Below are 14,384 nucleotides of genomic sequence, written 5' to 3'. Positions count from 1 at the left end.
TATATATATATAATTAATTAATCAAAACTATCACCATGTCATGACAGTATAATGTGAGACAGAAAATCTGTGAAAAGATCGATTTACTCCACCTCCTCCCTGACCTACTTTTGCCTTCTCAAGAAATCTACCGCTCCTGCCTAAAAACAACCAATCAGAGCCAGAAGGAGGGTCTTAGTGCTGTCAATTACACTTGTGAACACGCTGCTAAATGTACTAATGGCGGAGAAACAGCTCACCATTACAGGAAAACTGTTTATCCACCGTCATCATCGGCTACACTAACTTCAGCATTCACGACATGCTTTGTTGACTGGGAGAAGCTGTATAGTAGCAGAGAGCAAGTCTTGACAATGCCAAAAGCCTCTGGGCTCTGATTGGTTGCTTCCAGTTAGCACCTGGAGAAGGCAGAGGAGCTTGACTTTTTCACAGATTGTGTCTCAAACTACACTGTCAGGACTGGCAGTTTCAACTCATATGTATAAAAAATATATTTTATAAAAGTTACAAACTGCAGGTTTTTACCAATAGTAACGTAAGTGTCTCCCAGTTAGCCAAAATAAGCACATTTTCATCGGGAGGTCCTTAAGGTAACAGGGGCTGTATTTTGTATAACAAAATTCAGTTTTCAGATGATGGTTTCAGTAATTTATGAAATGACAAAAGTTATCCTAGTCAAAACAAAACAACAAAAAAAGGTTCCTGTGTTCCTAATACAGTGGTATCCAAATCTTTTGACCATGTGGACCAAACTCATTCGTTTAAAAGTACAGTTGATCCCCCATCTATATGCAGATTTTTCTATATTTTTTCTGTGGCACGCAACTCCAACTTATTTGCAGAAATTTTGACAAAAAAAAACAAACAGAATATTGATGCAAAATGTTGCTTGCACCATAAAACAAAGGGAATAATTGATGAACCTCACTGCTTTCTTGTGGATGTTTCTAGCATTTTGCTTTGAGAAGCTTTTAGTTGTGGAGTCTGAACTATTAAAACATTTACAGAGCTATCGGATCCTGTTCACACTTTATTGCCTTTTTATTGCAGGTATTTCATTTCAGCGACTAGTAAGGACAGAGCAGGCTATTTCCTTTGACATTAAATGCTCTAAAACCTTGTAAGTACATAGTTCAGCTTCACGGTAACGAAAACGAAAATACAGTTATTGGATACATCTTAAATATCTATAAATGTCTGTATCAGAGTGGTCCTGTTGGTGAGTCCAGATGCTGACGCCCCCCAGGAGGTCCAGCTGACCTCTGAGCAGCTCAGCACTATGCATTACTCCAGCAGGAACACCATAACAACTCTTATCCTGCATAGCTTTCAGGCTACTTTTGGTACCAGACTGGACCTGCGGGTTCTCCACACAGCCCTGCAGGTAAACACCCAAAAACACGGATGACATTTTAGTTGTCGTACCACTTTGTCCTTGTCTTTTTTAAAGAATGTCCTTCTTGATTTAACCTCAGGAGAAAGAGCTGTATGAGCTGGAGCAGATTTATGAGACGATAACCGGCAGCATGGAGGCGGCGACCTCTGTGGCGGATCACATGGCTGCCAGGGAGGGACTACTCCGAAGCTTGGAGAAGCTCAGAGAAAGTCTCTCTGTCCCTTCTGGTGATGGTTGCTCAGAGACTGGTGAGGCACAAAGACAAGCCCCATATACAGTGCCTTCCAAAACTATTCTCCTTTTCCAAATTTAGTTAAGATGCATCCTCAAGTTTCAAAGTATTTTATTGGGGTTTTGCATAGCTGCCCAAGACAAAGCAGTGCATAGGTTTGTGAAATGTTTTCTCCATATGTATATGCATTCAGGCTCCCTGAGACAGAACAGTAAGCCTTCTGTGATTTGTCTGCACCACCTTTACTCATCTATAGACTAATATGTCTGGGCTTTCCATTGTTTGTTGAGAAATAGCTCAAACTCCATCAGATTGGTTGGAAAGTACCTGTGGTTATGACGTCTTGCCACAGTTGCTCAATAGGACTGACTGGGCTGACTAAGTTTTGGATCTAAAGCATTCCATCATTTCTCTGGCTGTAAGTTTAGAGTTGTTATCCAGCTGGAAGATGAACCTCCAACCCCCTTTCAGGTCTTCTGTAGTCTGTTGAAGGTTTTCTTCCTGTATTGCCTTGAATTTAGCTCCTTCCATCTCCCCATCAACTCTGACCAGCTTTCCTGCCCTTGCTGAATAAAATGCAGTCAGACATCATGTTGCTTCTACCACCATGGTGGGATGGTGTTTACATAACAATGTGCATTAGCAGTCTTGTGCCACATGTTTTGTATTGAGCCCAAAAAGTTTAATTTATGACACATCTGATCAGAGCACCTTCTTCTACATGACTGGCTGGTTTCTCATTTTAGGGTCTTTAGAGAGCCTAACACTGCCCTACCCCAAATGCCACACATGCTTATGGGATGACGACAACTTCGGTAATTCAACACATTCCATCAACCCTTAGCTGCTGTGCATCAGTATCGTTTCCCCAACTCTTGTTCCTGTCTTCTCGTTCTTCCAGATGTTCTAAAAGACCTGCTTTCAGTCGACTCTGACCTGGACTCCCCTCCAGAATGTTTCCCCAAAATCGACGAGGATGACACTTTTGACACTAGCATCGACGAGGAAGACGAGCAGGACTCCTCAATCAAACGGTACGATCAGTTTCAAAGCCATCGGATCTCCACCACCTCGTCTTCCTCGAGGGACTCTACCTTCTCGGGATACTCTCTCTCCTCCAGTTGGTCCGTGCCGTCTGTTTCGTCGGGAGTGGAGAGCGACTTCAGCGAGGACACGGCGCACGAGGACACCGAGGAAGGGCAAGGCAGCCATCCGAGAGTCAGAAAGAAACCGAAGAAAAAGTCCAAATCCCTCTTGGGATTGGAGCGCTTCTCCTTGCTCTTCAAGACTCCGCACAGTCCGAGCACATCTCGCCGCGTCCAGAGCATGGGCTACAACGGAGACATCACCAAAGACTACCTGATGACAGGGGCACAGCTCAAACAGTCTGGGGCCCCCATGAGACATATTCGTCATCTCAATGTGTCCATGGCCCCCGTAGATACTTCCGCTCCGCAGAGGCACATCTGCGTCCGCAGGAGGCCAATTTTGAGCTGCGACGAGGGGAATGAGGCGGAAGCACTGACCGTTGTCAAGGTGGTCGCGTTCGGGGGTGACAGAGAGGCTGGGAGGCTCGCTCGGGCGTACAGCGACCTGCAGCAGAAAGAGAGAAGGTGTCCCCAGCTCACAAGGACGTGCAAACTGCAGTTTTTCTTTGTTCCCACCAAGAGAAAAACTGTGAGTCCAGGAACAGGACACATGCCTACAGAAGGGCAGGTACTGCTCCACAAGAGATTTGACGCTTTTACTTCAAAGAAATCATTCAGACGTCTTACTTAATTTTTCTTCATTGTGACAGGAGTCAAATTGCCAAGATGTGGATAACAGTACAACAGATATAGCCCAGATGTTGGGTATGATGGACCACTGGTATGAGCGCAACGTCTTCAGTCTGCTGAGCTTGTCCTCTGAAGTTCTCAGTGAGGTAAATGACTCCAGAATTATCATTGTTATGCAGAAGGAAATATAGGCTTGGAATGAATAACATGTGTTTTTGTAGAACCACCAGAAGCAAATCGTGGTTCTTTTTTAATTTGAATGCAGACTGAAGATGTAAGATTGAAGTTTACTGTGAAGAGCTAACTGGGGTGCCTCAATTATCTCACCAGTGAGGACGATGGTGAAGGATGGGAACTGTCTTTATTGGACGCAATATTTAATACATTAATTACTTTATCAAGTCATCTATTTATATCAGTATTTATTGCCAATTCTGGCAGGACCAGTCCAAAAGTGGCACTCCTTAGTTATGATATTTGTTTTTAAAAGCAAAATTTAGAGATCCCCTGCTGTTTCTTTTCCCCCTAATTTCCCACGACTCAGGCCCCTCCCAAGGAAGACGACATCTCTGGCGGCACCGGCGCCACGGAGCACCGTCTCCCCCTGCTGGCCGACTTGGTGCTCTATTACTGCAGACACGCCGATCAGCCTGTTCTGGTGCAGCTCTACCAGGCTGAGGTCAGAGGTCAACCTCAAGCAGCAACACGCATCGACCACATCGACCCCACCCCACTGTCTTAAATGTCCTGGTTCCTTCCTCTGCACAGCTGACCCTGGAAGGGGGAGAGAAGAGAAAGGAAGTGTTCATTCATTCCTTGGAGCTCGGACACACAGCTGGAGCCAGAGCTGTTAAATCCATGGGTTGGTCACACTCTGCAACACACACACACACACACACACATAAACAACAGCAACGAAAACACACCTGTTTGTGTAGATTCATACGTGTCGCATTGTTTCTGAAGGCGCTGCGAGCAAAAGGTTGGGAATAGATGAAGAGCGGGAGGCTGTTCCCCTCACCCTCAATGTGGCCTACAACAAGGTATTGTTCCTTTACGCTCGCTTCCTGCTTTGCAAACAAACGTTTCTATTTCCGCCAGCCCCAAACTAATCCCGACTGCGTCCTGTTTACAGGTGGCCGTCAGCGGGAGAAGCCACTGGATCCACAAAGAGGCGGTCTGCACCTCCATCAACCTTCAGAAGACATGTAGAGACTCCAAGCAGCTGGGTCAGTCTACACACCTATGGAGCTAAATTGGGGCCATAAAAGAAAAAGAATTTAAAATTGGGGGGGAAAACGGCTTGCCTATGAACAACCTTGATGGCCCTATTTTAGCTCCAGCCACACCCAATCTCTGCTGCTTCACCTTCTAAATGAAGTGCTTTAAGTTCATCTTCCAATTTTTTTTTCTTTGTTTGTTTGTGCTTTTTTTCTCCTCTATCCAGATTCTAAAGAAGGCCTGCAGCTGACAATGACAGAGGTTGTGAAGAAGCACAGCTCCAAATCTAAAAAGGGTTACAACCAGGTGAAGGCTGGTTTTATAGTTACACTCTCTACTTTGCAATCTTGTTTTAAAGCCACAACTCAGTAAAACCAGTCAATCTCACATCAGGAACAGTGAACCATCTACACAACATTGTGTCATGGTCAGCTTTTCTCTATTTTAGTGTAGATCATGATTTAATCGGGATAAAATCCACCCTCCTGAGAACAAACCTGCATGCACACTTTCCTCTAATGACATCACAGAAGGTATGAGGCAACAAGTCGGTTGGTTTGAGTAATTTTATGTGCAGGTTTTTTGTTTTTTCCTCCGTATTTGTATGTTTTAAACCAATTCTGCATTAAAAAGTGTTTACTTGCGCTCTGTGCAGCTGCAGCAAAACCGTAACTTGAGTTATGGTGACCGAGCAAACAGCGCAACGCGTCGCCAACTCCAAAACATGCCAATACAAAAACCAAAATGCGACAGAAAAACGTTGCAAATAATAAAAATGAAAAATGCCGCAATCACAAGAAAATGGAGGCAGAAATATGTTCATTCAACAAAACAAAAAATGCTGGAACTACAGACGAAAATAGAAGAAAACGGGAAATGCAGCAAGTATGAAAAACTATGAAAAAGAAGCTGATAAGGCCACAAATTGGCAAAAACAACAGCAAGTATGAAAGTCACTACTCTGCCATAAAACTGGTTTCAGCTGTGCAGTTAAGCTCTTGTACCTCTTGTGATGTCATCAACAAAAATACAGAGCCGAGTTTTCAGTGGGTTTTCTTATTCACTTCTGTTTAATATCCCTTTATTTTGTGTAATCCTGTGGAGAAAATCCATGCTTCTTTATCCACCTCCGTTTTTATTCTCGTTCATTCATCAGTAAAACTTGTGGATAGTTCCTTTAAAAAAATGAAAATAAAAATGGACTGACTCTTGTGTTCGGGGCAGATCTTGATATCAGAAGTGAAGGTGGACAAGATGCAAGTGACTGTTCAAGGGAATGGGAGCACGTTCGCCGTTTGCCTGGATCAAGACAAAAAGATGTTCATCCAAAGTGTGAAGAGGTAACGAAGTCCGTCGTTGGGTCGAGAGAAGTGGAACGTGTTATTTATTTTTTCCCTGCCCAAAGCAAGCTTTCTTGAAAATAAATGCGTTTTTAAACGTTTGTTTGTCTTTAGGTGTGAGGTGTCGCTGTGCAGCAAACCAGGCAGCAGTTCAGACTGGAGGTCCTACAAAACACTACCGGGCCAAATCCAGCCCCTCCACCCGACGTTCTGCTCCCTGCTCTGCCTCCCCGTCACTGCCTTCTCCGCAGCGGGTCAGTGACCCCTGACCCCAGCTCCGTCTGACACATCCAGGACCCAAAGAACACACCAGGGACAAAGAACGGGGTTTAACACTTAATTTCAAGAAGCCAATGTCTATTTATTAACAGTGTAACATTAAAAATACGTTTTGTGCTGTTGATATGTACATATCGTAATTTACAAAAGAAAAAAAAACAATTGACCGTTTTGTGTTAACACTTTGGTGTTAAAACTATTTTTTTACTGTCTTACGTCAGTAGTTTAAAAAAAATACAATTTGGTGCTCTGATGGCGTCTTGGTTGATACCATAAACTGGTAAAGGTACATGTTGTAATATTTCCAAAGTTTTTTTTTCTGTGTGGTAGTTTTAGTCTACTCAACAAGTCGGATGAAGACGTCACTGTTTCCTCAGTTCCAGCCAGAAGTAGACACTCCTCATGGCTATGATCGCCGTAGTAATGTTTTGTTTTTTGTTGGGTTTTTTCTGAAATGACAACATACGACTTTAATGACGTTTAATAACACAAATCAGGTTCAACAAGTTCATATCTATTGTGATTTTTGTGGTAATTTTGATCAAGTTGAAGAGTTTAGAGGTAGTCCTTTATCACTCTATCCACTTTGTACAGTTCAAAACTACGTGAATGGAAATTAAATGTGGTTCCACCACCGTACTAACTCACTAACACTGTTCTGATAGGTGAGAAATTCGTTTTGAACAAATAACTCCATCTTTGTACTTTGCAAAGTCTTTTTAGTTATTCAGAGTAAAAGGCAAATATTAAAGAATTGTAAGTCTGAGATTAAATTCTCTCACACATTATTCTGGCATTTAGAAAATAATAATTCTGATTAACCTAAGTGACCTAAAACAGAAACGTTGTATTTGATTTGACGTCAGACTAATGGAAAAAAATTTTATTTGCAAATATTTGTCCGTCCGGTTCTTGTTTTTACGAATCACTGAAACTGATTGGTATATAAGAAACAGTTCATTAAAAGCCCAGATTTAATATAGTATTTATGCGTATAAAGACTAAATTAAAACTCTACTGTGCGTCACTAATTTGGCGACATTCATAGAAAACTGACAAAGTGATGTTTTTGAATTTTGTTTTGAAGTCAATAACCAATATATGTGTATGATCATGTAAGCTATTTATTTCCATGTGAATCTAATCAAAGGTCGTAATCATATAATTTATATTTGATTAATTCCTAATTGATTCTCAACTCAAATAAAACCATTTTTTTTCCGTCACAAAAGATTTCTTTGCTTTTAGCCTCATGAGGACAAAAAAATAGACATGTGAATTATTTACAAATGTCTTTAAATCAACATAAATTCAGTGAAACACATGGACATAAGCCTACAGCCAGAGCTTCAATGAAAACATTTAGATCAAAACAGGTTCATGTGTTTGAAAAATATGCACTTTACCTCAACTTTACAATCACGCTCTACTTTATATTGATTTATCACATAAAATTCTTAAGTATTGGGAGAAAAATAACTTCTTTTTTTTTAGTAGTTTTACTCTTTATGCTTGTATTATCACATAAAGTATCTTACCCTGGCCTAATATATTTACAGTACCTGATGTATATTGCTTTCATACGTTTCATGTTAAAAATTTGGATTTGGATTTAGATTTGTTTTGTAATTATGTTACAAAACAATTATGTTACAATTTTTATTTTATTTTATTTTTTTACATTTTTAAAATACCTGATTTTTCACGTAACTTTATATTTTGTCCATCTGATAACATCTTTAAATATTAAATTTGATGTTATAATCAGTTACTAAGCCTTTTTAACCAATGTTTTTTTTACTCGTATTAGTTGTGAACATTAATTTTCACACTAAAACGTTGGCGGCTTCTCTGGCGCACTGCAGCATCCGGACCACTAGGAGGAGCTGTAGCCATGAAAATATCTCGTCAGGTGTCTGCTTGTAGTTGCATTTACTAAGCATGACTGGCTACATGAACCGCCCCCCTGACTGCAGTCAGGTGTGTTTTGAACTAAACACGAAGGAGAAGAAACCCCTCTGGATGTCATGTCGCCACCAAAAGCGGAAAATGAAAAGTAAAGGAGTTCGAGGTAAAACATCGGTAAGACACACATTTCTAACTTTCTGTCACTCTTTCTCTTATCTTGCGGGCTTGGTGTGACGTGGACAAATGTACAGTACATCTGACGTCCTGCTGGGACAGGTGTATCCAGCCTGACAGGTGTTCCTCTCCGTTCTCTTCCTTGTTTCTACTAAACTAACATATTTCGGCTTCGATGTGCGATGCTCATGTATCTAAATGTAAATAAAAAGTAATTTTGTTGCTATAATGTTAAGCATAAACAGACATTTTATACGCTGCGCCTTTAAGTCGGCTTGTTCTATTATCTATACTATGATAACCCTGATCCACAAGATTCGTTGTTTCCTGTTACATACAGACTTACAGCAACAAATAAGACATAACATCTTTTAACATTTGAAGGGTCTGTTTGAGTTTTTTTTTKKTTKKTTKKTTTTTTTGATCGTTTATATTCCAAATAATAGATTATTGCAGATATTTGCATTATGACATTAAACAAGTCAGTTTTTTTTTTAACTTCCTTGTTGAATATAAGRATGGCAACGTGGTGATGAATCTACACAGGAAAACCACTGACACGTTACCACTTCAAAAGTCTTTGAGGTTTTTCACTTCCTACAGGTTTTTCACTTTCTTTTCACAAATTCTCACTTGGATTAAGGTCTTTGCTTTAACTAGGCCATTCCAACATGTCAAAATGGTTTGGTATTTTTACTTTCCAGTCAGCTAAATAAAACTCAGTTAGAGCTGCAATTGCCACGACTTAAAAAAATAAGTAAATATCTATGAAAGGAAATGTGTTGTAATTTTTTTTAAAGAAAAAATTTTATCTATATTTTGAGAATTTAAAATGAAGATAAAAAGGAACGGATCTTATTTTGAAAATAGATTATTGCAGGTGAGGATGGTAATGTGTAGATTGATCTAATCTAATAATTTGATCTTAATTTAGCTCCAATAAGAAAATCAGATCTAAAAGCATATTGATACTATTTTCAGTGTCATTCTCTGTGGGAATTCAGTGAAAATATTGTAGAGATCAACTAAAAAGCAACATGTATTTGTTAATATATCTAAATTTCAAAACATTGGTTGGTTCTCTTTTATTTTTAGCCAAATATATTAAGGGCCATTTTGCCATCTTTGGACTATAACAACGTTTTTACCGGCGTTACACTGAGAAGTAGCTCCTATAATGAGCTCAGCAGATGCTAGTCTGAAGGAGCTGAGTGGAGGAGTCGCGGGTAGAGCTGCTCTGTGAGGCAGAAGCTTGGAAACTGCAGCTCTGAGGAGGAGCTTAGTACTTGAAGGCGAATCTTGTTCCATTTAGGCATTTTGCACAGCTGAATGGTTGCCACAGGAGTTTAAAGGATTTCTCAAAGACTGTATTAAAAGAAACACCTCACTAAGTTATTTCCTGTTTGTGTCTGCTTTTCTGAACCCCACCAGTTGCTCCATGTGACATCATCTAAGAGACACTGTGCTGCTGGAGGACAACCATGAGGCGGACCACACAGGTCGACGTCAAGCGCGCCCTCGTTCTGACGGCCACCTTCAGCTTCCTCTGCTGCTGCTCTAAAGCCTGTCTGCTCCCCTTCCTCACCCTGTACTTCCGCCACCTGGGCCTGTCTCCATCCATGACTGGCATCATCATGGCCACCAAGCACTCCGTAACCCTGGTGTGGAGTCCAGCAGGCGGTCTCCTCTCCAAGCGCTACAACAAGAGACGGCTGGTGATAAACTGCTCGCTCGTGTTTTCTGCTGCAGTTGTTCTGCTGCTGCTGCTTCTCTCGTCTGTAGGGACGCCCGGCGCACAGAGCAGCACCTGTAACACCTCTGACCTGAGCTCTGGTTCAGGCCAAAGTGAGATGAATGTTACCCCTAGTCAGATGTTGCCAACACATACAAATTTAGTCATTCTGACGTCGCCTGTCAGTGAGTGGAAACTTGGTCCTGTAACAACTCCGCCTAATAGGAAGGATACAGATCACTCTGAAGTTCCTGTTTCACAAGGAAACTCATCTGAGGTGCCAATCATCAGTAAGACGAGTGTTCAGCATTCCACCGTCAGCTCCTTAGTGAATGCAGCAAGGAATAAGAGATCTGTGATCACATCGGACCGCTTTGAGGACAAACAGAAGGGGAGTTCGGAATTTCTCGAGACCATTAAGGAGATGGACATTCAGAACCAGCTCTTCTACTTGACGCTCATCATCGTGTTGGTGTGGGAATTTGCGTCGGCTCCTCTCGAGTGGACAGCCGACGACGGGCTTTATGAGTATCTGGACTACGCAGACGCCTCAGACCGCCATGGCAGTGCCGATGTATGGGGTCTGCTCGGGGCGGTATGCGGGGTCGGGGGAGCCGGGCTTGTGGTTGCCCAGCTCAGTTGTCATGCAGCAGCCACTCGCTCTTCCAGAAGCGCGGTGCATTTCTATTCCTACGCGGGCCTGGCGGCTCTAGCCCTGCCTGTAGGCGTCCACCTCCCTCTGTACCTGAACAGAAAGCGAGACCGGGCCAATGGGCTCCTTAAGGGTGTGCAGCTGGTCCATGGCTCCCCCCATGCTCTACTGTGCGCCTTCACCATCGTCCTGGTCGGGGTGGTGAATTCGGCTGTGGAGAACTTCCTGCTTTGGCAGATGGAGGATCACGGGAGCACTGAGCTGCACATGGGACTGTCCCTCGCTCTTTCTTTGCTCTCACAGGCGGTCTTCCCCCTCCTGGCTGGCAGAGTATCCAAACTCCTAAGACCTGGGAGGGTTCTCGTCATTGGGGCCGCTAGTCTCGGGTTGCAGTGCTTCTACTACTCCTTCCTCTGGGGACCCTGGGCGGCCTTGCCTGCACAGGTGCTGGGTACCTTGAGCAGCGGCGCCGTCTGGTGGGCTGTGAGGATCCAATGCGAGGACGTCGCAACACCAGGGGCCGAAAGAAGCGTCAGGAGGGTTTACAGTTCCTTGTGCCTATACCTTGGGAGTGGACTCGGGAGTTTTGCCGGCGGGTTCGTGGCACAGAGATTTGGGGTGACATGGTTGTTCAGAGGGGTTGCCATAGGAATTATGGCATGGTGTGCGTGTCTTCCTTTCCTGCAGTGGAAAGCCCCACGCCAGCGCAGGATTAACTACTCTCGCCTTTTGGCAGCCGACGCAAGCGAGGCCAGTGACTCCGAATCTGAGCCGGAGAGAGACTGGCTGGATAAGGCCATGGAGGATGACCGAGGCAATAACAACTACGAAAGGCGAATCAGACACCAAAACTGACAGAGGTTGGGTGATAAGAGATCAGAATTAGCTCTGATCAGTAATGAGCTGGTTAAATAAATCTGACTCTAAAAATGTCCATCATTTTCGTTGTTGCACCATCAACAACACTTCCCTTAATTGCCTTTTTGAGTTTCTTAAAGTCTTTTGGAATATGCCTGTACCATCTTTCTACATCTGCAGACTGAGACTTTTGCTCATTCTTCTTTGAATAAAGCCTCAAAGTCGGGCAGATTGGAAGGAGAGCATCTGTGAAAATCATATTTTAAGTCAAATTCACAGATTCTCAATTGGATTAAGGTTTTCACATTGACTGGGCCAATCTGACTCATGAACATGCATTAGTTGTAGGGTTGTTACTGCTGAAAGTTGATGATCTTTTGCAAAAAAGATTTTTCTTGGTACTGCTCCATCCCTGCGGAAGAAAATCATCCCCACACCATGATGCAGCTACCATCACATTTTGTTGTGGGAATGATGTGTTCAGTTTCATGTGMATTGTGTTCAATAAGGCATATTTTGATTTTAACAATTAGGGGCATGTGCTTTTGAGGCAGCAACTACTTCCTTTTTGAAATATGTGCGACACATATTTTCTTGACTGTTTTATAGTCGTTACAAAAAATAAAATTGTTCAAATTTAGAATCAGAGATCAAATGTTGGTGAGCAACAGCCTAGAAAAGCCCAGTGGGTGCATCTATAATCAAACTTGTCCAAAATATACTAATAAAGAAAGTTTACGTCGGCATTGGAATAGATATATTTCCCCATCAGATTTGCAACATTGCCTGACTTGTCACCCCTTATTACCACACGCCAGGTGACGATACTTGATTTTCTCCCGACAGGTTCCATTACCATCCAGAATTGCATTGCAATTTAATTTTAGCTGAACATCCCAGCATCCTGCAGCACTTCAAATTCTACCTAACGATTCTGCTATTCATCTCCGAGCCTCGTCAGAGTTTACATGTACATATTTGCAAAGGTAAGGGTTGCGTAGGCTCKGTCGTTTCTTTGAAAACAAAGCAGCAGGATTACAAGGACCAAAAATCTGACCTCAGTATGCAAGCTCAACAGCTTAGACCTCATGAGAGCAGAAACACAGCGGCCTCTTAGTGCAGAGTAAACTCTTAAGTGTGTGCAGAGGGCCAGGCCAAACTGAACTGGCATCTTGTTACAACCCCACCCAATCAGTGCTCTTGATCCTCCTCCACCTCTGACTGTGGCAGCCATCTTTTCTGTYCCTCACACTTGACACTAAACTGTGAGCATGTAGGATTAAATGGATGGAGATGCGCTCGTTCTTTGACTATATATTTAACTTGAGCACTATTTAAATGTCAGCTTCTGGGCATCTGTGGAGGACATTGCTGCCAAAGCTGTTTTTCAAAATTAGTTTGTGTGAGAGATACCTCGTGTTAGATGCTTTATTTTAATCTGTTAATTTTAACAGGCATGAACTTGAAGCTTGTCAGCAAGTTTTGGGATCTCTGTGAAGTCTAACGTTCCCCCTCTATAAATGCTGATCAATGTGCAAAGGTAGCTGTTGCGAAATGGAAATWAAGATTTCTGTTTATGCATTGATGTCAAATTAATGTCTTGTACTGTATTTGCAGTCTAATAAATATATTTGAACATAAACGCATTGTGACGAGATATTCTTGAGGCAGAAAGCCCTTAAAATTCTTCATARACCTTAAATGTTTTCACATCGTGTTCATTTCAGTCACAAGCTTCATAGAGATTAAGGTTATGATGTATTTTTAGTTGAGTCAATACAACATAGTGCAAATTATTAAGAGAAAGGAAAGTAATCCATGATGCTAATTCATCAAAAACATACCAGGAGTGTTGCTTTGATTCTTTAATCCATGTTTGAGAAATCCTTGAATCTCCCATGGCAACCATTCAGCAGTGCAAGACGTCTGGTTGGACCTAGCTCCGCCTCCTTGGAGCTGCAGTTTCCACATTTTGGAAACCTCTGCCTCACAGAGCACCCCCGCCCTGTGACTCCCCCACTCAGCTCCTTCAGACTAGCCAGCAGCAATTAGCAACCACCTGGTGGTCCACTTAGCTCATTATATAAGCTGCTTCTCACAGTGCAACGCTGGTAAAATCATTAAASGGATAATGGTTTCAGAAAGAGCAAGAGTTTCTTAAAGAAACATAGGCCCAGTTTCGAGGCAATAAATTACTAAGTCAAATTTCTTTTATATCATATTTGATATACAGTATACACCATTTTTATAACAGCTGAAGTCAACATACTTACTTGATTATGATATAAAATGGCCCTATGTGGCTGAAAAAGTCCCGATAAGCAGTTGGGCTTCTGCCTGTACAGGGTATACTGTATAAACTGTTGGTTCCACTTAATGCAGATTAATTTTTGTTTCGCTCCCCCTGGAGGACTGGTGATGCCATCTCCAGCATGCTGTTGAAAGCTGTATTCAGTCAGGTGATGATGTAAAACACAGAGTGGTACAAGAAGAAGATGGTTGCTGGTTTACAGCCCCTGGAAAACCTGTAAAGGTGAGTTGTGAAGCATTTTGGATTTTGGGAAAACTTCCGACATTGTACCAGTAGGTGGCGCCTCTGAGAACAGATAATTTCCCCGAGAGGCTGAGCGCTGACTGGATTCATCATCTGCTCTCCGCTCCGCGCTCATTTACTTCCAACACTGCATGGAGTCTGTTGATTTGTATTTTATAACACTACACGCACTTCACGCTTGAATCTACTCTGCAGCCTCGGGAAAAGACGCCATTTATTTTACAAACATGGAAAAAGAAAGAAGATCCTCTGAACAGTAC

The 14,384-nt window shown here is 42.4% G+C and overlaps 2 protein-coding genes across 8 annotated transcripts in view; both read left to right on the top strand.

Annotated features, from left to right (window-relative positions):
* LOC103468393 (phosphoinositide 3-kinase regulatory subunit 5-like) overlaps positions 1-7,034 on the top strand; it is a 15,505-nt gene extending 8,471 nt beyond the window's left edge. For 4 of the 6 annotated variants that reach the window (XM_017306047.1, XM_017306046.1, XM_008415447.2 and 1 more), the window contains 13 exons: positions 1,051-1,120; positions 1,207-1,384; positions 1,476-1,644; positions 2,375-2,443; positions 2,530-3,344; positions 3,427-3,552; positions 3,951-4,085; positions 4,175-4,268; positions 4,373-4,449; positions 4,542-4,635; positions 4,854-4,933; positions 5,852-5,967; positions 6,082-6,229. In XM_017306047.1, coding sequence (XP_017161536.1) covers positions 1,051-1,120; positions 1,207-1,384; positions 1,476-1,644; positions 2,375-2,443; positions 2,530-3,344; positions 3,427-3,552; positions 3,951-4,085; positions 4,175-4,268; positions 4,373-4,449; positions 4,542-4,635; positions 4,854-4,933; positions 5,852-5,967; positions 6,082-6,229 — 2,171 coding nt within the window. Of the gene's footprint in view, positions 1-1,050; positions 1,121-1,206; positions 1,385-1,475; positions 1,645-2,374; positions 2,444-2,529; positions 3,345-3,426; positions 3,553-3,950; positions 4,086-4,174; positions 4,269-4,372; positions 4,450-4,541; positions 4,636-4,853; positions 4,934-5,851; positions 5,968-6,081 lie in introns of all 6 variants that reach the window. The other 2 variants (XM_008415452.2, XM_017306048.1) reach the window with 2 other exon arrangements.
* Positions 7,035-8,182: 1,148 nt separating this feature from the next.
* mfsd6l (major facilitator superfamily domain containing 6-like) lies at positions 8,183-13,206 on the top strand. 2 transcript variants are annotated; one of them, XM_008415446.2, is made up of 2 exons: positions 8,183-8,317; positions 9,760-13,206. In XM_008415446.2, the coding sequence occupies exon 2, from the start codon at positions 9,810-9,812 to the stop codon at positions 11,565-11,567; it is 1,758 nt and encodes a 585-aa protein (XP_008413668.1). In that variant the 5' UTR covers positions 8,183-8,317; positions 9,760-9,809; the 3' UTR covers positions 11,568-13,206. The 2 variants fall into 2 exon arrangements, with proteins under 2 accessions (XP_008413668.1, XP_008413667.1); XM_008415445.2 differs by having other exon boundaries at positions 8,183-8,328.
* Positions 13,207-14,384: the final 1,178 nt, after the last annotated feature.

Source organism: Poecilia reticulata, linkage group LG8 (genome assembly GCF_000633615.1).
Source record: "Poecilia reticulata strain Guanapo linkage group LG8, Guppy_female_1.0+MT, whole genome shotgun sequence".
NCBI classification, from domain to species: Eukaryota; Metazoa; Chordata; class Actinopteri; order Cyprinodontiformes; family Poeciliidae; genus Poecilia; species Poecilia reticulata.
This window is presented reverse-complemented; position numbering and strand designations above follow the sequence as displayed.

Excerpts from the sequence above, each read along its gene's own strand:
- mfsd6l (XM_008415446.2), top strand. The coding sequence starts at position 9,810 with ATGAGGCGGACCACACAGGTCGACGTCAAGCGCGCCCTCGTTCTGACG.